The sequence below is a fragment of the Nothobranchius furzeri genome, chromosome 7 (assembly GCF_043380555.1).
Source record: "Nothobranchius furzeri strain GRZ-AD chromosome 7, NfurGRZ-RIMD1, whole genome shotgun sequence".
NCBI classification, from domain to species: domain Eukaryota; kingdom Metazoa; phylum Chordata; class Actinopteri; order Cyprinodontiformes; family Nothobranchiidae; genus Nothobranchius; species Nothobranchius furzeri.
In genome coordinates this window covers 45368316-45391527 of record NC_091747.1, presented here as the reverse complement: position 1 = coordinate 45391527, position 23212 = coordinate 45368316, and the positions used below count along the sequence as shown (strand labels likewise).

Sequence of the window (23212 nt, the reverse complement as noted above, 5' to 3'; positions counted from 1 at the left end):
AGATTTAATGAATCCATAATTAGATAATGTTGAGAGTGTTTGTTGCTGACCTTCACACACACTCAAGCACACACACCCACACACAGATTCTCACAGTTAAACTCCAAAACACATTTGCTGACGCACACGTTTGCTTTGAGAAGAGAAAGGCTTTTGGTAAGTTTCAGTCTTATGATTTCAGTTCGTGCTTGACAACGAAAGAGAGAGGACGTGTGAACAACCGCTGAAAGGGGGGAGCCGGTTGGCTCGTTTCCCCCCCCACGCTGTTCCTGCCAAGCCAGGCAGAATAGCTGAATCGCGACTTCTAACGCAGACTCATTACCGAGTCTTTTGATTTCTGAGTGAATTAACTTAAGAAAGCGCATCGACAAAACGCTCTACCATCCACGTGTACCGAGGGCAACTCTGGACCGGTTCCGTTCGACACCTACGTCTCCTGTCAGCCGCCGGTGTCATCTGGATGAACCACAACATCCTCCACGGCCCGGATCCGAAAGAGGGTCCACAAGAGTTCGGTGAGACAGAGCACGGTGTTTAGCGTTTGATGCTGTTCTCTGATAAGACCTAAGTTTATCCAAACCATCACTTCACTCAGACACCTGTTTCTTCCTGAAGCAAAATCGGATACACACACGCATCCATCTCACCTCATGTTCAATTCTCACTACACTTTGCACACACACGCATCCATAATCACATCATATCACTCTCAATCTTCATTCACCGACAGAAGGTCTATTTGAGCAAGAACAACATATCAACTGTTAAAGATTGTCCTACAAGTTGCCAATGTTGATTGTTATTTCCTGTTTGTCAATTTCAAAATCCTTAGTTTACTTTGAAGAATTAAAACTTTTAATTGTCAAACTGGTTTCTTCATTGAACTGAAACACAGACACACAGATATTATCGTCAGTTTATCGATGAAAACAACCTTTGAGTCTTCTTAACAATATAACTGAGTAAAGACAGTTTCTCCTTACAATATAACTGAGCCAGTCAATATTTTCTTTACAAATATGTCTGAGCCAGCCAAATTTCTTTACAATATGGCGAGCGTATCCATTCTCGGACACCTTCGTCTCAGTGTGTTGACACTGTGGGCGAGCTATTGTGGAAGATATTTCCATTACCTAGGCGACTGTTCGAAGCCGAATCTAACCGGAATGCTCGTAGGCACCTACCGTAGCTTAACTTGCTAGGTAAACGCCGTAAGTCGGGCTATGGCCGTTGCACGTTACTGCATCCAGATTGCGTACGCTTTAAAGTCCGTTTTAGCAGAGCGAAGCGAGATGCCTGCTTGTTAATCGGGAAAATTTAAGTCTGGTCGCTACAGACGAAAAGCTAGACCTAGCCGGAGAGCTATACCCCACTTGCAAGGGTATAGAGCTGGTCCACAGTTCCACGGCCAGGACAAAAACCACATTGCTCCTCCTCAATCTGAGATTCAACTATCGATCTGACCCTCCTCTACAGTACCTTGGAGTAGACTTTTCCAGGGAGGCTGAGGAGTGTGACCACCCTATAGTTGGAAAACACCCTCCAGTCACCCTTCTTAAAGATGGGGACCACCACCCTGGTCTGCCACTCCACAGGAACTGCCCCCGATGACCACGCAATGTTGCAGAGACGTGTCTACCACTACAGCCCTACCACATCCATAGCCTTGAGATACCAAGGACGAATCTCATCCACCCTCGGGGCTCCGCCGCTGTGTAGTTATTTGACTACCTCAGCAACTTCTGCCCCAGAGATTGGACAGTCCATCCCCATGTCTCCCGGCTCTGGCTCCTCCTCAGAATGCACGTAGGTGGGATTGAGGAGCTCCTCAAAGTATTCCTTCCACCGCCCGACTATAGCCCCAGTTGACGTCAGCAGCTCCCCATCCCCACTGTAAACAGTGTGAGCGAGTTGCTGCCTCCCTCTCCTGAGGCGCCGGACAGTTTGCCAGAACCTCTTTGGCGCCAATCGATAGTCTTTCTCCATGGCCTCACCAAACTCCTCCCACACCCGAGATTTTGCATCGGACACTGCCACTGCTGCACTCCGCTTGGCTATCCGGTACCCGTCTGCTGCCTCTGGAGACCCACAGACCACGCCCTGTAGCCCTCCTTTTTCAGCCTGACGGCTTCCCAAACCTCTGGTGTCCACCAGCGGGTACGGAGGTTGCAACCACGACTGGCACCGGCCACCTTGTGACCACAGCTAGCAACAGCCACCTCAACAATCGCAGAGTGGAACAAGGCCCACTCGGAGTCAATGTCCCCCACTGCTCTCGGGACGCGGTCAAAGCTCTGCCAGAGGTGGGAGTTGAAGCTCGTCTTGACAGGTTCTTCTGCCAAGTGTTCCCAGCAGACCATCACTATGCGTTTGGGTCTGCCAGGTCTACGTGGCATCTTCCCCTGCCATCTGATCCAATTCACCACCAGGTGGTGATCAGTTGACAGTTCCGCTCCTCTCTTCACTTGGGTGTCCAAAACATACGGCCGCAGGTCAGATGATACGACTACAAAGTCTATCATCGACCTGCGACCTAGGCTGCCCTGGTACCAAGTGTACCGATGGGCATCCTTATGTTCGAACATGGTGTTCGTTATGGCCAAACTGCGGCTTGCACAGAAGTCCAATAATGAAACACCACTCGAGTTCAGATCAGGCGGGCCGTTCCTGCCAATCACACCTCTCAAGGTCATGCTGTCATTGCCCACGTGAGCAATGACATCCCCCAGCAGGACAATGGAGTCCCCTGATGGAACACTATCTAGCACTCATCCCAGGGACTCCAAAAAGGGTGGGTAATCTGAACTGATATTTGGCGCATAAGCACAAACAACAGTCAGGACCCGTTCCCCGACCCAAAGGCGCAGGAAAGCTACCCTCTCATCCCCCGGGCTAAACCCCAACACACAGGCAGAGAGTCTTGGGGCTAACAAAAAGCCAACCCCAGCCCTCCGCCTCTCACCCGGAGCAACTCCAGCAAAGGAGAGTGTCCAACCCCTCTCAAGGACTTGGGTTTCAGAGCCAATGCTATGTGTCGAGGTGAGTCCGACTATATCTAGCCGGTACCGCTCAACCTCTGCCACAAGCTCCTGCTCCTTCCCCGCCAGAGAGGTGACGTTCCATGTCCCAATAACCAGTTTCCTTGTCCGGGGATCGGACCACCAAGGCTCCCGCCTCGGTCTGCCACCCGATGCACACTGCACCGGACCCTTCATGTTCCTCCTGCGGGTGGTGGGTCCACAGTTGGATGAGCCCTTGTATCCGGTTTGGGCTGGGCCCGTCTGGGCCCCATGGACAAAAGCCCGGCCACCAGGCGCTCGCTTACGGTCCCGAACCCTAGGCCTGGCTCCAGGGTGGGACCCCGTTAGCCCTCCGGGCTGGGTACTCCGACTCTTTGTTTTTACTTCCATGAAAGTTCTTCTGAACTGTTCTTTGTCTCGCCTTTCACCTAAGATCCATTTATCATGGAAGACCCTACCAGGGGCACAAAGTGCCCAAGACAACATAGCTCCTAGGATCATTAGGGCACTCAAACTCCTCCACCACGATAACGTGACGGTTCAAGGAGGAGAATAATTAATTTTTTATTCTGCTTTTTTCTTTCATTGAGGCAGATAATAAACTAATATAACTGTCATATCTTTCTGCCATCAATGTCGTTCACCGCCTTGGCCCTAGGAAGCCCGGTGCTAATCAACCAAGAGGAGTTGTCATACGTTTTATCTCCAGGTACTACCGTGATGCTGTGTGGCGCTCCGCCAAAAACTCCACTTTCCTGAAGAACAAGAGCTTGAAACTGGCGGAGGACTTGTCAGAAGAGGACAGAGAGAAAAGGAAGAAACTGTGGCCCCTTGTTGACCAGGCGCGGAAAGATGGCAAGCTTTTTGGGTGGAAAGGAAATTCTTCGTCCCTGAGACACTGAATAGACTTTCCTATCTAAGCGACATTTTTGTAATGTTTACAGCCTGTTTGAATTTGGTAGCACATGTTCACAATTTTTTATAAGGTTTGCTGTTCTCAGACCCATGTTGGTGCTTTGTTGAGACCTTTATCTATTTTCGCATACATGCTAGTTTTTCTGGTCTTGTTATTGTACTTTGTTTATTTTCCTTATGTCTTTGTCTAGTATCTCTTTAAACACAAGAGGTTTGAGAAACCATCTAAAACGAAAAGCTATATTCTTATACTGCAAACAACTTACTACTGACTTTTGTTTAGTTCAGGAAACACATTCAATTGAACAGGACACCAACTTCTGGAAATCACAGTGGGGTGGGGGTGGGGGGGGGGCGACCTGTGGCTGTCTCATGGGTCAGAGCGTTCAGCCAGTGTTTGTATTTTGAAAAACCGCTTTAGTGGAAAAGTTTTAAATTCTGAACGTGACAAAACCGGTCGTTACATATTGCTAGTCCTAGAGGTTGCCGGTGTAAGTTATATTATAGTTAATGCTTATGGCTTCAATTCGCAAGCAGAGAACATTGTTTTTTTTTTATCATCTGGAAGAACGTTTCCTTTACTGGTTATCTAAATACCCAAAAGCTTCTATGGTTTTAGGCGGGGATTTTAATTCTGTGTTAAGTGATCGCCTGGATAGGCTGCCTTCAAGGAATGAAGACTCCTCTAATATGTATGTGAAGACGTTCTTACAAAGCTTTGATTTAACTGATACATGGAGAGATACTCACCCGCGACAGAAGTCATATACATGGAGCAACAAAACTTTATCAAAGCAGTCTCGCATTGATCTCTGGCTTATATCCAAGGATTTAAAAAATGTGATTACAAATATTTTACCAGCACCCCATAAGACTATTCAAATTATCATTCCTTCTCTTTCTCCTGGTCCTCCTAAAACCTCTTATTGGAAATTAAACAGTACAGTCCTTAAACACAAGGAAGTGACCTCTAAGATTGAGAGTTTCATTCGACTATATTGGGACAAAGCTCAAAATGAAAATCTCTTTAGCACTAACTGGGAGTTATTGAAGTACGAAATTGCGAAATTCCTTAGAAAATATAGTAGTGATTTAGCTAAAAAAAGGAGATTAGAGGAAAACGACACTATACTTAAAATTCCTAACTTCTAAGTCATTAGATGCACTCACTGAGTCAAAACAGTTGGAGCTTACCAATCAGCAGCTCAAGTTAGATTAGACATATAAACGAAAAGCGCAAGGTGCCTTTGTTAGATCTCGCCGCAAGCGGCTCGAAGAGGGCGAGCAGAACTCTGCATATTTCTTTAGCCTAGAAAAGCAGCAATCTAAAATTAACTCCATTCAGCAATTAAGAATTGATGGAACAATCATTGATGACCCAAAGAAAATTTCTGAGTATTGCGCCAAGTTTTATAGTGATCTTTACAGCTCAAGATATTGCTCTCAAGAAGCTTCTACCTTTTTTAATTCTATCCCTAATATTAATCAGATTTCTGAAGCTGACTCCGATTTTTGTGATGCCTCTATTTCACTGAAGGAAATTACTAATGCTATTAACCAGCTAAAAACAAACAAATCACCTGGAACGGATGGCTTTACTGCAGAATTTTACAAGCAATTTTCTCAGAGCCTAGCTCCATTTTTAAAGGAAGTTTTTGCTGAAAGTGTTTTCAAAGGCTCCTTACCTCCCACATTAACTCAAGGATTAATTGCTCTCATTCCTAAACCAAAGAAAGACTGCCTCCTACTGGACAACTGACGAACTATTTCTTTACTAAACAATGACTATAAGATCTTTGCGACGATACTTGCTAAGAGATTGAAATCAGTGCTTGACTCTATTATTGATGAAAGTCAGTCTGGGTTTATGCGTAATAGACATATTTCAAACAATGTTAGATTGATATTAGATTTATTAGATTATTCTGAGTTAGTTCATGATGACAGCTTCGTCCTTTTCTTGGACTTCTATAAGGCCTTTGACTCCCTGGAGCATGATTTTATAATGGAAGCCCTAAAAAAGTTTGGTTTTGGTCAGTTCTTTTGTAAATCTGTCCAAACTTTGTACAATAATAGAAATAGTTCTATCAAATTAAGCAATGGCACATCCCCCAGGTTTGATTTAAAGCGGGGAGTACGGCAAGGGTGCCCCCTCTCTGTTTATCTGTTTCTTCTTGCTGCCCAACTTCTTAATCTGCACATTAAACACAGTAACATTAAAGGCATTAGTATCGCTAATGATCATATTTTAATTAGTCAGTTGGCAGATGACACAGCTGTTTCTGGCAGATGCCTCACAGGTTTCAGTTGCACTTAACTTTATTTGTAGTTTTTCCAAAGCTTCTGGCCTCATCCTTAATCTGAACAAATGTGAACTGCTGCCAGTGCATAATTGCTCTGCTCCTGTAATCTGTAATATTCCTGTAAAAGTCTCAGTCACTTATCTCGGCTTTCATATCACTAAAGATAGAGAAGCCAGAGAGAAGTTAAACTTTCTTCCCCTCATTGAAAAAACTCAGAAGGTTTTCAACCGGTGGACGCAAAGAGATCTTTCTCTAAAAGGCAGAGTTCTGATCACCAAAGCGGAAGGCATTTCTCGTTTAACTTATGCTGCTCAATCGTTACACGTAGATAACTCCTTCTGTAAATCTGTTGACAAGATGTTATTTAATTTTCTCTGGAAAAAAAAACTCATTACATCCGTAAGTCTGTAGTTTTAAATTCATACAACAAAGGGGGCTTAAATTTTATAGACTTTAGCTCCCTCAATAATACATTTAAAATAAACTGGATCAAGCAATATCTCAAAAATCCTACTTCCATATGGAATTTCATTCCTCATCATGTCTTTTCACAATTAGGTGGCCTAAAATTTATTCTGCTCTCTAATTACAAAATACAGAAAATTACAGTTAAACTCTCCAACTTTCACCAACAGGTTTTTTTTTGCGTGGGCAATGCTTTACAAGCACAACTTCTCTCCACAGAGATGTTATATCTGGAACAACTATAATATTGTCTATAAGAACAAGTCTCTTTTTTATGAAAAATGGTTCAACAAAGGTATTATACTAGTCAGACAGCTATTTAATGAGAATGGACTGCTATATAGTTATTCAGATTTTCTTGCCAAATATAAAATTCCAATGAGCCCAAAAGAATTTTCTATAGTATTTGATGCTGTGCCCTCAGGTCTTTGCATGTTATTTAAGACGGCTTGTGTCTGTCCTCCGTTATCAGCATCACCTTCGGATCTAACTCAGCTTCCACTAGGCAAAGTCTGTTTTTCTACCTATAAAACATCGAACTCCAAAATTAGATCTTTATTTCAGGCTGACTTGGTCTCTGTTTCATCTGCAACTGTCTATTGGGACAAGTTTGGACATAACGTAGACTGGGGAAAAGTCTGGTCCCTACCACAGAAGTTTCTTTTAACCAACAAAATTAAAGAAATCTCTTTTAAGATTCTACACAGGTTTTACCCCACGGAGGTATGTTTGAGTAGGTTTAAGAAGGATATTGATGTAAAGTGTTCATTTTGCAACTTACACCCTGAAACTACTTCACATTTATTCTGGACGTAAGAATTTACTTACAAGTTTTGGAAAGACGTCAATTCATTCTTTATTCACAACATTCTTCCTGATTTCTCCCTGTACTATAAAAATGTCATTTTTGGTTGTTTTGGAGGCAGTGGTAAAAATAATGATGCACTCTTTCTGATAAACTTGATTTTATTTGTTGCTAAATTCCATATCCATAAATCTAAACTCTGTAATAAAAAAACCCTTTTTCCTGTGCCAAGAACAGAACTAAAACAGTATATATCCACCATTTCTTGTGTACAGAACAAAAAAGCAGTTAGAACTCTGAATACTTGTACGCTGTTTAATGTACTTGTTTAATTACTCTTGTGTTTACTTCATTTCTGTTTATTTATTTTGTTTATCTTCTTTTTAATCTCTTGTGTATGTATTACATCTTTTTTTGTTTTATTTTCCATATTTGTATGTCTTTGACTGTTTGATTGATGGAATAATAATAAAAAAAAAACGGTCTGGATCCGGATCCAGACAGGAGTAAGAAAAATAATAATAATGAAAAAAAAAAACTACCCTACCCTTAGAACGCACGTCAGTATGACGTCATGAAGGGCGTTGTTGCGTCGTGAAGAAGACCTCTTCAGCTCTAGTGCCATTGACATCAGACTCGCCGCTCAGTCCACACGTTTACAGCGGGACGAACAGATCTACTCTTTACTTTCAACATGTACCGCCTTTTAGAATGGATTTAGTTCATCTGAACAGAAAATTAAAGATGGAGAGGTTTAAAATACAAAAGAAATATGAAGATTTAGGAAAGCAAATTCTGAGAGAGCAAGAAGACATTTCTGCAGAGAAACTCAGGTTAAAAGAGAAGCATTCTGCAGAACAGAAAAAGCAACATTTTGATCTAATTCTTGCATTAAGACACGAAAAAGATGCAGTTTCTGCTAATGATAAAACAATTTCTGAACAGGGCTTTTTAATTACGGAGCTCCAAGATGAGATCAAACCCCTAAAGGATTATAAATTAGGGTGTGATACTCAGGTAGTCCATATGTACCGAGCAATTAAACATTTTTCACCCAGTACCATAGACAATGAAGAACTGCAGTTCAATTCACCGGGTCCATTTACACTCTTAAAAATGCTGGGTTATTTTTCTAACCCAACTGCTGGGTTAAGGCTGAAATTTTAGAGGTTGGGTCAATTTAACACATCATTGGGTTAAAAATTCTGACCCAGCGTATTGGGTTAAAAAATGCGGGAAATAGTAAGATCCTCCCCTTTGTCTGTGAACCCGCTTCACCATTTTAAACCAGAGGATGACACGGACATTAATGGAGCTCCACACCAGCAAGGACAATCGACTCATAGTTTTGATTAGGTAGCTGGCTACTTAGCTTCCTAGCATCGATATATATATATATATATATATATATATATATATATATATATATATATATATATTTAGATAGAATGTAACACAGAATCCACAGCACAAGTGCTCTGGAAAATGTTGTGATCTTCTGCCCACACTCCCTGACATAGTGGGGCTCTACTGGGGGACGTTAGGCTTTCTGGCTATTTCATACCAGTGGTAGCATCCCTGCTAACAGCAGAGGGCCTTTATGCTACAGTCATATGAATAATGTTACACATTTCAATTTTACAGACAAATGGGTGGATGTGGCTTTGTTGTTGCTGCCAGTGCTTCTCCAAACTGCACCATACAAGTTGAAGGAGAGCGTTGCGGCCAAGCAGAGGTTCAGCAGGCCTTCACTGACTTCCAACCTGTAAGTTCTGTTATTTTTTACTTCAGTTATCATTCACAGCCCACTCCAAATATGTTTCAACAGCTGTTTGTGAAATCATAACCTTTATGCCTAAATCTGTTCTTTTTTTCCTCTATCCCCCTCAACTTAGACTGGAACCAGCCTGGTGAAGAACCTGAATGGGACCACAGTGGAGCACCACATGTCCTTGTGGCTGCAGAAGACCATCAATGTTCCCAAGAATTTTTGATCATCAATGGAACTGGAATACCCATCTGTTCTTAAACATTTTTTGTGTTGATGTCAACTATCCAAAACCACGTGCACAGATTTGGGGGTTTATTCAGACATTTATCTTTGCATCATGAATCTAATGCTGTGAAGCTCTGAGGGCTCATGTTGCTATGATGTAAGGTTGATGTTCTGCTGGCCAAAGCATTAAGGTGAGTGTTGGGTGTATATGGACATTTACTTCTCTACAGTTCTTCCATTAAAGTTGTTTAACATGTTTAAGACATTACAAGTTACAAAATGTTTAATATTTGTCATTAAAAAATGCAATTAGTAGTCATTTACAAAACAAGTTTGAATATGAATGCGTTTAGAGAAAGTAGAAAATGCAACTTTATTTGTTATCTTTGTATTTTGAAAATTAACATAATTTTGTGATAAAGATTTGACTGAGACATGTTCATTTTGTTTTACTGAATTATTCAATTTGTGTTTTATTTATTGTATTGTATTTACTATAAAATTGGGTCACTTTAACCCAAGTTTTAGTAATTTAATAACCCAGAAGTTGGGTTTTATTTTTAACCCAGTTTTGGGTAGTCCTAACTATACAGTTGGGTCATTTTAACCCATTGATTGGGTAGAAAGCATAACCCAATAAGCTGGGTCAAACTCATAACCCAACCCTGCTTGGTTAAAACAACCAGCACTGGGTCGGTCCCTTTTTGACCCAGTGCTGGGTTACAAAACAACCCAAATTGGGTTATTTTTAACCCAGCAGTTTTAAGTGTGTAGTAAGATAAACACGTTTACTGGTCTTGGGCAGAAAAAATATATTTCAGGTCATTTATTGGAAAATCAAAGAACGATTCAGGAACTTGAGGACAAGCTAGATGCCTTGAAAAGTCAAAGGCATATAGAAGACCTTTTGTTAAACGGAGAAGAGAAAGATATACAGGCTTGGTTGGATGCGGACATAACCTCCAATTCGAATGATTGGAGGTTAAAAAGGTTAAAGCAACAAAGACGGTTGATTCCCCAGGTGACTTCGATGGAACAGAACACGTTGGCTCAGATGGAAAAATATAACCAGTCAATTTGTGAAAAACTGGCACAAAGTGAAGCTTTCTGTGAACGATTAACAGATAAGCTAGAACAGCTCAATACAGCTTTAGCAGAAACAAAACAATTATCTGATTATAAGCAGGAAGATCCAAATCAGGACAAGGATGAGAGAATGGCAGCCTTATTGGAGGGGCTAAGTATAAAACGTTCTCAGCATCCATTTCCCTGGGATCAAAAGTCTGAAGAAAGTTATGAGCCAGAAATTAGTCAAGACATAGAAACAGCAGGGGAAACCTAACTCAATAGGTATAGTGGAGTGGAGCCTAAAATCAAAGACACACATTGAATTAATACCAACTAGTGGGAGGAGCCGGGGAGGCATATTTACTGAGTGGGTGGAGCCTACATCACCCTAATATTATGATTTCAGCTTAGTGTTAGCGTCGTTCTTAAGCAGGTTTAGCAATCAGTTTCAGCAAACATCATTCAGACAGCATTTCTGTAAACATGATATTTGTCTAGTCCTAGTAACATTACATTAAAGTGAGAGTCAAGGCATGGGTGGAGACATATCTCATGCACACTTCCAGTTAGGAAACGCTTCTGATAGAGGCGTTGGCTGGTGGATGGAGAGCAGCGCTGAGGCAGTGTTAGACGCACTGTCGGAGTTTCTCAGTCTAAAAACAAGTTGCGAGCACGCGCTCACACAAGACTTACCGCTCAGGAGAAAAGCAGACAGATTCTACAGCATTCATTTCCTGTTAACCGTGATCATTAGATGAAAAGGGGGAGGGCATTTTTTCAAGGGTTTAAGCAACGTGTCAAAGTTTTCCCCATGATTGTGTAGCCTACAGAATTAGACTGAGACCATTTAAAGGCTTTTGCAGATGTTTTTGAAGAAAGCTCAGATGTTTATTTTTAAATCAGGAAAATGTCCCCTTTAATTAGATGAGTGAATTTGTACTCAGACACTAGAGGGCACTTATTTAGGCTCCAAATATTAAAGTTTCATTTGGTGTCAAACTTCCATTGATGCTAGTGTTTTATTCCCAGTTCATCCCACACGAGTAAACACGGTGGAATGGTTGGATGGTAAATTTAGTTCTCCCTTTGACCATATTCAGAGTACCAGTTAGCCACATACCAGTCTGCAGCAAACATGTTTTTTTTTCTGTTTATTTAGGACAAAACACACAACACACAGAAATAGCTTCTTAAATGAAAAGTACATTTTATTATTCCTGAACCACAAAATAGACTTCTTTGGTTGTACAAATTCACTAGTTACAGTCTTGTGTGAGCTATAACCCTTGACCCTAGGACTTCTGACCCTTACCCTCTGGCCTATTTGCAAGTAAAAGCCCCCAAATATAAGATTTAAAAAAATCTGAAACACAGCATCAATAATGTAGTGAAACCCATCTGAAGGAAGAAAATAACTACAGGAAGTTAAAAAAAACTGCATATGTTATAGAACTGAATTTCAGTCAGAGCAACATGAAAAGTTAGAAGTCAAACCTGCATTATTAAATCAACATAAAACACTAAACTGCTGTGATTCTGTAAAAACACCCATGAGATGCATAAGCTGACGGTCTGCCAACCCAAGAGCTGAATGTGGGGATTTCTTCACTGGTTCCGCTTCTCCCAGTAACAAACCAATATACAAGAGAGCATCCCAGCACCAAGCCCCGCCTACGGCTTCAACAGTCCACACAGGCTCAGTTTCTAACCCAACTCTTCTTTTCCTTTCAGTATTTGTACATTATTCACACATTAAATGATTTTCAGTGGCATCAGCTTTAAATTACCCTAGAACAGAAAAATAAAAGGCCTGCTACCTTCACATCACTGCGGCACACCCTTCTATTAATGCAACATTAGTGATTCACATTGATTAAAACATACACACATATTTATAATTACCCTAATGAGGGTAAGTACCATTAATAAACAATGTTAGATGTTCTCCACTGATCCTGCTCAGGGCGGCTGCCTCCAGTGTAGAAACCTGCTGAGGTGAGAAACCAGCATTTCTGATACGACCCGTTAGTCATGTGCCATCTAATGACCCAGCTGAATGGAAAAGGTGGACTTTAGTAGTGATATGTGATGTAATCTCAATTATATTTGGTTAATTGATTTTAGGATAACTCGATCCTAATCTGGAGCCCAAACAGCCTGAATGGATTAAAACTTTAATCTGAGTAAAACAGTAAAAACAATAAATTATAAAAAAGGAGCTAAAAGAGCAAAACAGTGGCAGTGGAAAGATGTGATGTGCACTTAAAAATCGTCTTCCACACGTTGTGATTATGAAGGTAGCAAGTTGTCTCCGCAATTATTATTTACAACCAGATCTCCAAGGTCTAAGATTTTAGCAGTAAAACACTCGTTAGCTACAACGTTCATTTCTATTTTAGTTTTGTTTTTTTAATGCGATGAGAATAAACTAAAAACACTCCGACTCTACCAGGCAAACAGAACATTTAAGAACTAATACCCATCACCTGTAAGTAGCATTAGCTCTGGCTTACCCATGTGGGGGAGGGTGGGTGGGTGGGTGGGGGGTTACGTAGCTCGCACACTAACCCACAAACTAGAAAGGCAAGACTGGCACGCGATATAGGAGAGTCTACGGCTATCGGCTTCATCGTCTCTGCAGTGGTTATATGTTGAGCCTCGCTCTGACTCGGCTGGTCATGTCTGAACATCTGCATATCATTTTCGGTTTCTCCAGTCGGGGAGGTGCTATGTGGGCACGGCGGTTTCCAGGCTGCGGCGGCCCTGTCTCAGCTTGCGTCTGTTGCTGTACAAGGCCATTTCCTCCAAGGCCGAGGTGGCGGGCAGCGGGGTAGGTATCTCCACTTCTGGACTCACGATGTGCACTGCAACACACAAAGGTCAACGAGAGGTCAACACAGCCAAACCGAAAGCATTCATTTTGTTGTTTTAACAATGTGAGCAGAAAGACTACAGCTGCTGAGAAGACAGAAGGTTCCCATAAACCTGCAAGAGACGTCCCCCAATCAGAGCAGCAGCTGGAGACGAGCAGGAGCAGAGGTGGTGAAACCGAAGCAGAAGCTTGTAAAGTTAATGATGAAGCACCAGACACCCCATCCTTGCTTATTTTTCAGTCTTTACATGCACTCAATAAACTATGATGGAAACAATCGGTCCCGTTTACCAGGATTCAGGCTGTCTTCAGTGTTCCTGCCCCTAAGGCAGGGGTGGGCGATCCTGGTCCTCGAGGGCCGCTTTCCAGCAGGGTTTAGTTGCTTCTCTGTTTAAACACACCTGGTTTAAATCTGCTGGTGATTAACAGGCTGCTGCAGAGCCCGGTGAGCTGTACACAGGTGATTCGTTCAGGAAACAGGTTAACACCTACAACCTGCAGGATAGCGGTGACCCTCGAGGACTAGGATTGCCCACCCTTGCCCTTAGGGGACCAGAGGACCTGTACAGCATGCAGACATGTTATCTGAAACTAATTCCTTCAAATGTGCATGTTAATATGTTTATTCCAACATGCCATCAGCTGGTATTAATTGCTGAGTAAACTGTAAAAAACATGATGCAGCTTTTTGGTGAATTACACTCCTTCATGTAAGCATCTGAAGCTTAGGGAAATAATTATCGTTCTTTAGGAAATTTGCTGCAAATTCTGAGAGAAAACAGGAAATGAAAAACGAAAGCAGCATCAGCACGAAGGCCTCCAACACCCACAATGCCTTGTGTTCACTTTATTAAAAGCTTTTCTCATGAATAAAGGCACTCAGAGGTACCCGTGGGTTAAGCTGCAGCATGAGTTTTACTGGAAAACAGTAGAAACATCTTTTATAATCTTCAGAGGTTTTGAAGTGTGTGGATGACTCTTATTGTGAAGGATTGAAGCTGGTCTAGTCTGTTTTCTGGAGAACAGTGTGGTTCTGTTCTCCTTTTGACCACGTTGAACTTTGACCTTTTTGTCCTCTACATTTTAACTTCCTGGTTATGTTTTCCTCTGGATGTTCTCATGAGCCTGTAGGAACCACCTAGAGGTCCTAATCATTAGTTACACCAGAAAACAAACCCATGCACTATTTTCATCCTGATTCTGACCACAGGAACAATTTCCCCTTCCCAGAGTCTCCGCCCACTTCTGGGATAGAAATTCCAGCACCCCCAAAAGGACTAGTGGTAATGTTTTGGGAGATTGGGACTGATCTGAGAAACACCAAGCTCAGCGGTGACTAACAGCTCTGATCACACTCATAAACGTGAATCTCGTCGTTTAACAGATTTCAGAGCACCAGTAAGAGAGTGGAGGCAGAAACATCCTGTAGGAGTACAAAAAGCGTCTCAGGGTCCGCTGGGTTACTCCAGCATCTGATCTTATTACAAAAGCAGAGAGCAAAGCAAACCCGTCACACATCAGCCCTACAGAGAGACACACACACGTGAACACAGAAGCCTACCAATAGGAGCTGCTTATCCCTGGTAGTCACCTGAATTAAAGGGAATAAAATATACACACACCGTTTGTCTGAGTTGCTGCTTTTCTCTGCTTGTTACAAAGTGAATCAGGGCTAAAAAACAGAGGCACACACCTGGATCGCTGGAGGCATCGATGTACCGCACATCCTCAGTGGTTTCAGGAGACTGGAAACAAACAAGAGGTGGTGAAGAACAGAAGACTTTACGTGTCTGAGTGACCTGAATCCCACAGGAAGCCGTCACCATGCCAGTAGAAGAGCTGCAGCGGCTCGACCGCTTACTCCCAGTCCATCAGCCACTACTCTACTACACTCCCCTCTCCCACAGAAGATCTCAGCAGGTAAACAGGAAGTGGGTTTAGTCAGGAAACAGGTAAAACCAAGCAGGTTCAGATGTCTGTTGCACCACTAAACATCATTTAGTTTATTAGCTTAACATCAGAAAACTGAAGGCTGTAGATATTTAGTAATATCAGAGGTTTTTAAACACATGTGAGGGTTCTCAGATTACTAGTAGGAGTTACGGGGGGCTCACCTTTGAAACACAGAAATAAGTTAGAAAAAATGTTCATCCATTTTTTACTTAGAGACCAAGTTCATACATTGTTGTCACATCTGCAGTAAGAAAAGAGCTCTGGTGCTCCTGCTTCACAGCCAGGGCAGAGGTGAGTACAGGATGGCAGGTTTTGGAGTCTTATTTCCTGATGTTCTGACATACTGCCCTCTGATTGGCTAACAGCAACGTGACTACCACTGACTCCGTTTGCTCTGCAACGTGGAGGTTTCATCTCCACAAATAACACAAGCCTGAAGGAGTTCTACTGTGTGGTGGAGTCGCTAATGCTAACAATTAGCTTCTACTAGCTGAGACATGTTCTCCTCTCTTCTGCACACCAAATCAAACAGCTTTCCCGATCACGAGCCAAGATGACGAGCCCATGATTGCTAATTTACAAAGTGACGCAGACCTGACTGGCTTTTCTAATCCTAGCATCCCCCGTCTATTTTCTATCGGAGGCTAATGCAGGAAGTAGGGGTTGAAGACTATTTTCACGCTCAGCCTGCATGAGAAACTCAGTGACCGATCGTATTTAAAAAGTAAGTACAAAAACGGTTTGTCAGTGAACTTGGTCTTTAAACTGATGTGGGTGTCTAATCTTATCTACATCACTGCTGGATTTAGTGCCTGAGAGATAAAACGTGAGAAAAGTGGAGTCAGCATCTCACTGGGTTTCCAGAACTTGGTGGCATATTTGCAGAATGTCTGAAAATGTTTGTGTTTCCAACAGTGGGTCGGTGAGTCATGCACTAAAGCTGGTTTAGGTGATCATTAAATACGAGGCTGGGGGTGGGGCTCTGCAGCTCTGTACAAGTGGTGCTCGCTGCAGAACCACAAAGGCGGAGCTGCACCAGAGTCAGCCCCGCCCATTCCAGAGTCAGCCCCGCCCATTCCATCAGAGTCAGTCCAATTCCTTCCAGTTGTCAGACTTGATAGCATTCTGGAACCATAGAGGATGTTATAGCTAGTATCATCTAAAATGCAAGATTGAGGATGGAGTTGAGAAGTTAATTGAACCGTTTTTGTAAAGGTTCCATATAATTAAAAATCTAACTTAAAATCTAACTTTTGGAACTTTTTACCATGTTATATTGTCATTTCCTCATAAGAAACACACCAAAGCCATTTTTTGCCTCATTCACACATTTTCTTCCCATCTCAGCTTCAATTTGGTCCTCTCCTCTGAAGCGGGTCTGGTCTTGGTTCTCAAATCTGGATATTCTGTGAATTTTCTGACAAATTATTTCTGAAATGACTTCTACTGAGACACCGCTAGAACAACCATACATCCCATCTACAAAGACACACTGGATGGCACAATAACATGTGACGCCACTTGCTTGTTATCAGATGTAGTGGTGAAGTGGTTATGGAGTCAGATTTACACGTAGTTTTGCGCAGGTTCGCCTCCCGCTAGTGGCGCAAACTTTTTTCTCCTTTCCCAGCTACACTTGCCAGTACTATGTTTTTAACCATTTATTGGTTTACCGTTTAAAATGTAATGACTAATGTGTTTGTTTGTTTTTTATTTATTTGTTTATTTAGACAGTGTGAGTCCATCTGTGAGCAGAGTTTCAACTAAAATGCTGTTTAGGAACGACCAAATTCAAAGAACTTTTAGAGACATAAATATTTTGCAGAAAATAAACATTACAACTAAAATATAAACAAATTAAATGTTTCAGCTGGCTAAATAGATTGCTGCCGACCCCAACGAGAGTCGAACCAGCATCAGCTGAGGGGAAAGCAAAACTTAAAATTGACGCTCTTGCCACTGGACCACCAGAACACACTAAAAATTGTCCTTAAATGCTGTTTTATGCCGGTTCTGTTGGAGCGGCTATGGACAGATATTCGCTAAAAGAAACCTTTTAATTTCGGGATATATTCAGGCTTTGTCATGTAGCAAGTTATATTTATCTTGTTTAATTGGAGCATAGAACATAGCATTAACGTTTGTAAACTAGTAACAGCCGTAATTCATGTGGGTCAGATTAGTTTGCGATAATTAAAAAAAACAAAAAAACAGAAGAAGTCAGTGGGCTAGGCTGTTTGTGTGAATGGGCGGGGCTGACTTCTGGTGCAGCTCCGCCTCTGTGGTTCTGCAGCGAGCACCCTCTCGCCCTGTATGTCACCACCCTGTGTACACACAACTGCATTATGACATCACCAAACATCTGAGGGGTGCAGCCACAAAGATGATCCAACACATAAAAGTATTGCTGCCCCCCTGTCCCACGTCCTAACTCTTCCTCCACACAGAAGCTCACGTTTTAGAAAACACCGATGAAGGCAGAGGAGGACACAAACGTTTCAAAAGCCAGGAAACGAGAAGTAATGGAGGTTACTCTTCAGTCTGGCATCGTCAGACCCATGCATGAAACCAGAAAAATGGATAGTTAGTGGAATAAACCGAGCGAGTGAGTTACTGTTCCAGACTGATTAGTTGGCTGGTTACTAATAAATATGCTTCTGACCCTTTATTATGAAAGTTAGTTCACAGGAAGCTCTGATCAACCACAGAGCTGCAACCCAGACCGCAGTCACACCGATGCCTCTTAGAAACCAGAGGGGGGAAGAGGCAGCAGGGAAAGCTGGGGAAGTGTAGGGAGGAGGGGGCGGAGCCTCCACAGCTTTGCATGCAGCCAATACCTGAATGTCGTATACGGGTTTGGAAGAAGGAATGGCGGCAAACTGTCGGTAGTCAAACTTCTTTGATGACAGGGACTAGAAGGATACCAAATAGGAATGAGCGAGGGGGGTGGGGTGAAAACAAGGAGAGAGAGAACACAGAAGGGTGGGGTGACGTAAAACGAGGAGGAGAAAATGGTGGAAGAGTGAATTCAGAAGGAAAAAAGGGGCGGAAAGCAGAGAGGCTAATGGGTGAAGCAGCTGATGGAGAGCCACGGACTCATGGCACCGTTTGTTTCTGTATCAAAAAAACCTCCTAAAACCAAACATCTGGTTCTTCTGATACAAGCTCCAGGTTTATACGGTTAGAGCAGAGTTTGTCCTCAGAGGTTAAAGGTCAGGTGCTTACCAGCCGGCCTGGCGAGGTTAACGCTCGAGGACTGAGCTCTGTCAGAAAAAACAAAAGTCTTCACGTTAGATTGAGATGGTCACATGGAGATCAGCTCCATTAATAAGAGATGTAGAATACGAGTGTCTCACCTTCCATGGGAGTGGGAGAAGGTGTAGGAGCAGGCGAGGGTGACTCCGTCAGCTGGTCTAGTGTCCCACGCTTCTTCCCATCCCGAGACTTGGCAATGACCATCTGAGCCTTCAGAGCGTCTTGTTCCAGAGACTTCATTCTACACAGGAAACAGCCGTGATCAGAACAACGAGCTGAGGAACGAAGAAGGATCACGTCTGCAGAATAACGGCTAAGTTTGGGCGCTCCTTGTCCTGGTCTGCTGTGGCGGTTTTAATTCATTATAGGATTCAAAAGAAAAAGAGGAGAGGAGGCATTCCAGGAAAAGGACTACCTACTGCTAGTAGGTTTACCCTCAACTCACTACAGCTTGCAAACACTGCGGGCTGTGTTAGTATGAGTAGCACTACAGGAGAGAGCAGCAAGGCACAAACAAAAGAGTGGTGCAGAGGAAGGACAAGACGGAAGGACAGAGAAGGAACCAACAGCAGCTACAGATGGAAAAGGCAAAAGGACGTGCAGAAGCAGAACAGAACGAGAAAGGTGCTAGAAGCACTGTTAGTGTTGCTGCGAGTGCTTGCTCGGACCTTTCTGAACGTGGCCGTCTAGCTAAAACCCCAACATCAAAGCACACCCCCATGATGCCGTGCGTCTGGCCCTAGTGGCTGGGGCCAAGGAGCAGACCTGAGCTGCGAGGCTGCAGAGGAGGAGGTAGAGGATTGGGGCTGGGGGGCTGCATCTGCGCCCTGAGAGGCCCTCACACGGGCCCGGTACAGCCTCTTAGCCAGGTCCTGCTCATACTGTCTAACATCCTCCTCGAGGCCATAGGGCCTGTGCCCCACAAGGCCACGCAGAGGGGAGGGGGAGGGATGGAGGGAATTCCAGGTATGATAAAGAGGGGAAAGAAAGGCACACAGACAAAAAGAGAAGAAAACCCAAGAATGGAAGGTAAAACACTGAAAAATTAGATCCAGGTTTAATAAAAAGACAAGTTTAAGACATGACATTAAGGACAAGGAGACACACGAGAGAGAGGACGGTTTCTGTGAGACATTTACTTGATGTCTGAAGTGGTTCAGGATTTAAAAACAGATCTTTTCCTCTGGGATATTTATTTTAGGATGTGTATAACTCTTCCCTTTAACACAACAATACAAACAACTACTTGTTATTAGACGTTACAGCGGTGTACTTCCTGTTCATGAACAGGTGCAGGTTTAGGCTCATTCCCGATTTGTGATCTGTTGGTAATTCTTTGATGTTTTAAAGGTGTGTGTGTGTGTGTGTGTGTGTGTGTGTGTGTGTGTGTGTGTGTGACCCTGATGTCGTTACCGTGCCGCCCTCCACATGGCCCTCTTCTCAGCCTCCAGAGCTCGTTTCTCTGCGGGGGACAGGTCCTTGTCGGGGGCCACAGCCAGCTCAGGACTCTGCATCCGAAGCCTCTCCTGATGCCGTCGTTCCGCTTTGGCCGTGCGGATGGGAGCTGCCGATTCTCCGGGGTACGCTGAAACCAGACTGATGAGACACCCGAAGCGGTGAGGAAGAGCACGTCGACGTTCGCCACGTGTGTTAGACTGAAGTTTGTAATCACCCCGTCATGGAGTTAGGCCTCTGCTCCAGCCTGAAACCGTCCTCCAGGGAATTCCTTTGGGAGTCTCCTTTCCCGTCCACCGATGACGGCCTGCACGCAGAAACGTTTGTGAAATAGTTGAAGAAATTCAAACAGATGATAAAAAGATAGTCTTCCTACCCTGAGCTGCCTCCGTGGCTTGGAGGCGTGAAGCTGTAGTTGGGTGGGGTGGAGCAGTGCTGGGATGGGGAGGATATCGGCTCCACCTTGTACTCTACTCCGTCCAACAGCACCTTTCCTGTTGCCTTCATCTGTGCCACCTGCTTAGCCAGGTCCTCCTCCTCATCCTCCTCATCGTCGTCCATAAGGTACTCCCGTGCCCGCTGTTCAAACTTCCTCTCTGGAAGAAACGACAAGTGTGTCAGCTCACAGACACAGCCAGCTTTTATTTAGATGGAGTTGATGGGAACACTGGAACAGACCTTCCTCCTCCCTCATTTTCTTCAGATCGTCCTCCCCCACGAGGGAGACTCGGGGCTTGGGCTTTTCTGGCGTCTGCTGCTTCACATCAATCTCAAAGTATTTCTGCCTGTCCCTGAACGAGCGCTGCTCTGGGCTTCCCCTCCCACCAGGAGAAGGACTCTGAGGGGACACAAGGACAGACAACATTAAGGAATGATCTGAGATCTGGATTCCTGTGAGACCAGTAGAAAATGGCAGCGTTGGTGTGGAGCTGCAGCTACAGACGCCAGATTATCAGACCAAGAGGAAAGCATAAAACTAAATTGAGTTAGAACCCAGCACCGTTCTGGCTCTTCGGTTAACTCTGGCTGCCCAATTACTGACAGGAGCACCTGGGAGGACCTGGGAGTAGAGAAACCACCACCAATCAAGCCAAGCATATCCCAGCCCAGACGGCCAACGAGGCTCCTCTAAACCGCGGCAAAGGCGATGGATACCTGCAGGTCCACGGAGAGCCTGGAGAGTCGAGGCACTGCTGCCAGGCTCATATAGCCTTGGCGATCAGATGAGAGGGAGGACCGGGGCGAGACCTTGCTAGCCAAACCCTTACCAGCTCTCTCCTGACTGTCATTTTTATCATCAAACACCTCATCGAGCACTTCAGGCTGAAAAGGCCAAATACATCAGCGTTTACATGTGGGGTCCAAGCAGACAGCAGCAGCATCTGTAGCTGGTTCTTAAATGTCAGACTGGGTCAAAAACACGTCAGACTACGCTGCGGAGGCATAAATGAACCCAATCCTAACGAGCATCAACACTTTAACCTTAGAAATTAAACTGTAAACCTGTTTAGACCAAAGCAGCAGAGCTGTGACTAATGTTCCACACACGAGCATATTTACCTCTGGTGAAGGATGTCTAGGGTATAAATTGTTCCTCCCGCCAAACAGCTCCTGTTGGCAGAGCACAACATGGTAATTGGTAGAATAAGGAGACACTAAACACAGACCGATTAGCAGCTGTTAAACGTGGTGCCAGAACCACACAGATGGATGAATGGTCCCGGTTCAACACCAGTACAGTAACGATGGACGTGAAGCACAAAAACCAACGATGGACACATTCCACAAGTCACAACACGTCACAGGCCCCCATGACAACAAACAGGCTTTGTTTAGGACAGCCTGCTTCAGACAGGGGAAGGGGGGGCTGGAGCCTGATGAACCAGTCAGCACAGCATGCTTGTGTTGTGACCCGGTAGAGTCCGGTCCTACCTGCGGCGGCTCCAGCACGGCCAGTGATCGAGGCACGGCGGCAAACGCCTTGTATGCCTGTTTGACATTCAACGGAAGCTCGTCGGGCGAAGAGGGGGAGGGGGCGCGAGGCTGCGGGGTGGGGGGGTGATGAGGAGTCATGGAGGGTGGGTCCGTATGGTAAAGAGGAAGAGGAGAGGACAAACAGAGACATGGAGCAGAGGGAAGACAATGAAATAAAAACCAGCAGAGTTTTGGACGACTGTGGAGAACAGGTGAGCAGCATGACGGCTGGTTTCAGGTGAAGGAGGACGAGGAATGCAAAGTGAGACAGACAGTAGGGCTCGGGGAGGCGGAGCTAATTTAAATTAGAGCTTTATCAATAACCAGTCCAGTTCTACTGCTTACACAGAATAAAGTCATGATTATTTTAGTTCTGATTCAGAATCTGACGGCATGCACACCCACACCTAAACAGGTGCGGCTCCTCTGATCGTTCAGACACACCTCTAATGTTTACATTTTCCGAATCGTTCCATGATCATTAGGAACCGCCTCGCTGCTGTTACACACTTTAATTATATTTGGTTGTGCAGCCTCAGCGAGCAGCACAGTGGGGTCAAAGAGCAGCCCTACGTGGTGGTGAGGGGTCTTACAGAGGTCTGGGAGTTGAATGGGGAGGGACCATGCTGAAAGGGGTTAGGACTGCGGCCCTCCGGAGTGCCAGGGGAAGTCCGGGGCTGCACGCGCCCAACGGGCTGGATAGCACCAGGTCGTGTCTGCAAAGGAAACAAATGGTGTATTTTAAAGGTGAAAGGGCAACGATGCTGAGCTTCAGACTGACTGACAACTCAAATGAGATGATGAAATGCAGAATAAACACGTATGATGGGAACTAATTCATTGTATTTATTGGTAGTGATGGCCAAATTAACCAATTAAATCCTGAGAACTTTAAGGAAGATTAAAAAATAAACAGCATGACTTTTAGTTCTGATGTACTGAAGGTGTTCTTCTCTGGTAAACACACAAAGTTTCCTCCGACTTTCAGACACTCACTGATGAAGGGCTGTCCTTGACTGTGGGAGTGGAGGTGTAATGAATGTTTGCCTGTAAAAAAGAAAAATCCAATCAAAATTGAAATGGGATGCTGAACCAATCCTCGACTTCTACCAAGGGTGCAGCCGATCGGAG

The 23212-nt window shown here is 44.0% G+C and overlaps 1 protein-coding gene across 20 annotated transcripts in view; it reads right to left on the bottom strand.

Annotated features, from left to right (window-relative positions):
* Positions 1 to 13068: 13068 nt before the first annotated feature.
* Positions 13069 to 23212, bottom strand: part of scrib (scribble planar cell polarity protein) — a 72770-nt gene continuing 62626 nt past the window's right edge. For 8 of the 20 annotated variants that reach the window (XM_054751427.2, XM_015954740.3, XM_054751440.2 and 5 more), the window contains 15 exons: positions 23078 to 23128; positions 22675 to 22797; positions 22040 to 22150; positions 21668 to 21718; positions 21263 to 21430; positions 20786 to 20945; positions 20484 to 20703; positions 20325 to 20414; positions 20066 to 20248; positions 19418 to 19564; positions 18754 to 18893; positions 18623 to 18660; positions 18235 to 18309; positions 15138 to 15189; positions 13069 to 13436 (listed from right to left, as the gene is read on the bottom strand). In XM_054751427.2, coding sequence (XP_054607402.2) covers positions 13300 to 13436; positions 15138 to 15189; positions 18235 to 18309; positions 18623 to 18660; positions 18754 to 18893; positions 19418 to 19564; positions 20066 to 20248; positions 20325 to 20414; positions 20484 to 20703; positions 20786 to 20945; positions 21263 to 21430; positions 21668 to 21718; positions 22040 to 22150; positions 22675 to 22797; positions 23078 to 23128 — 1746 coding nt within the window. In that variant the 3' untranslated portion in view covers positions 13069 to 13299. Of the gene's footprint in view, positions 13437 to 15005; positions 15036 to 15137; positions 15190 to 18234; positions 18310 to 18622; positions 18661 to 18753; positions 18894 to 19417; positions 19565 to 20065; positions 20249 to 20324; positions 20415 to 20483; positions 20704 to 20785; positions 20946 to 21262; positions 21431 to 21667; positions 21719 to 22039; positions 22151 to 22674; positions 22798 to 23077; positions 23129 to 23212 lie in introns of all 20 variants that reach the window. The other 12 variants (XM_054751433.2, XM_015954745.3, XM_070553100.1 and 9 more) reach the window with 10 other exon arrangements.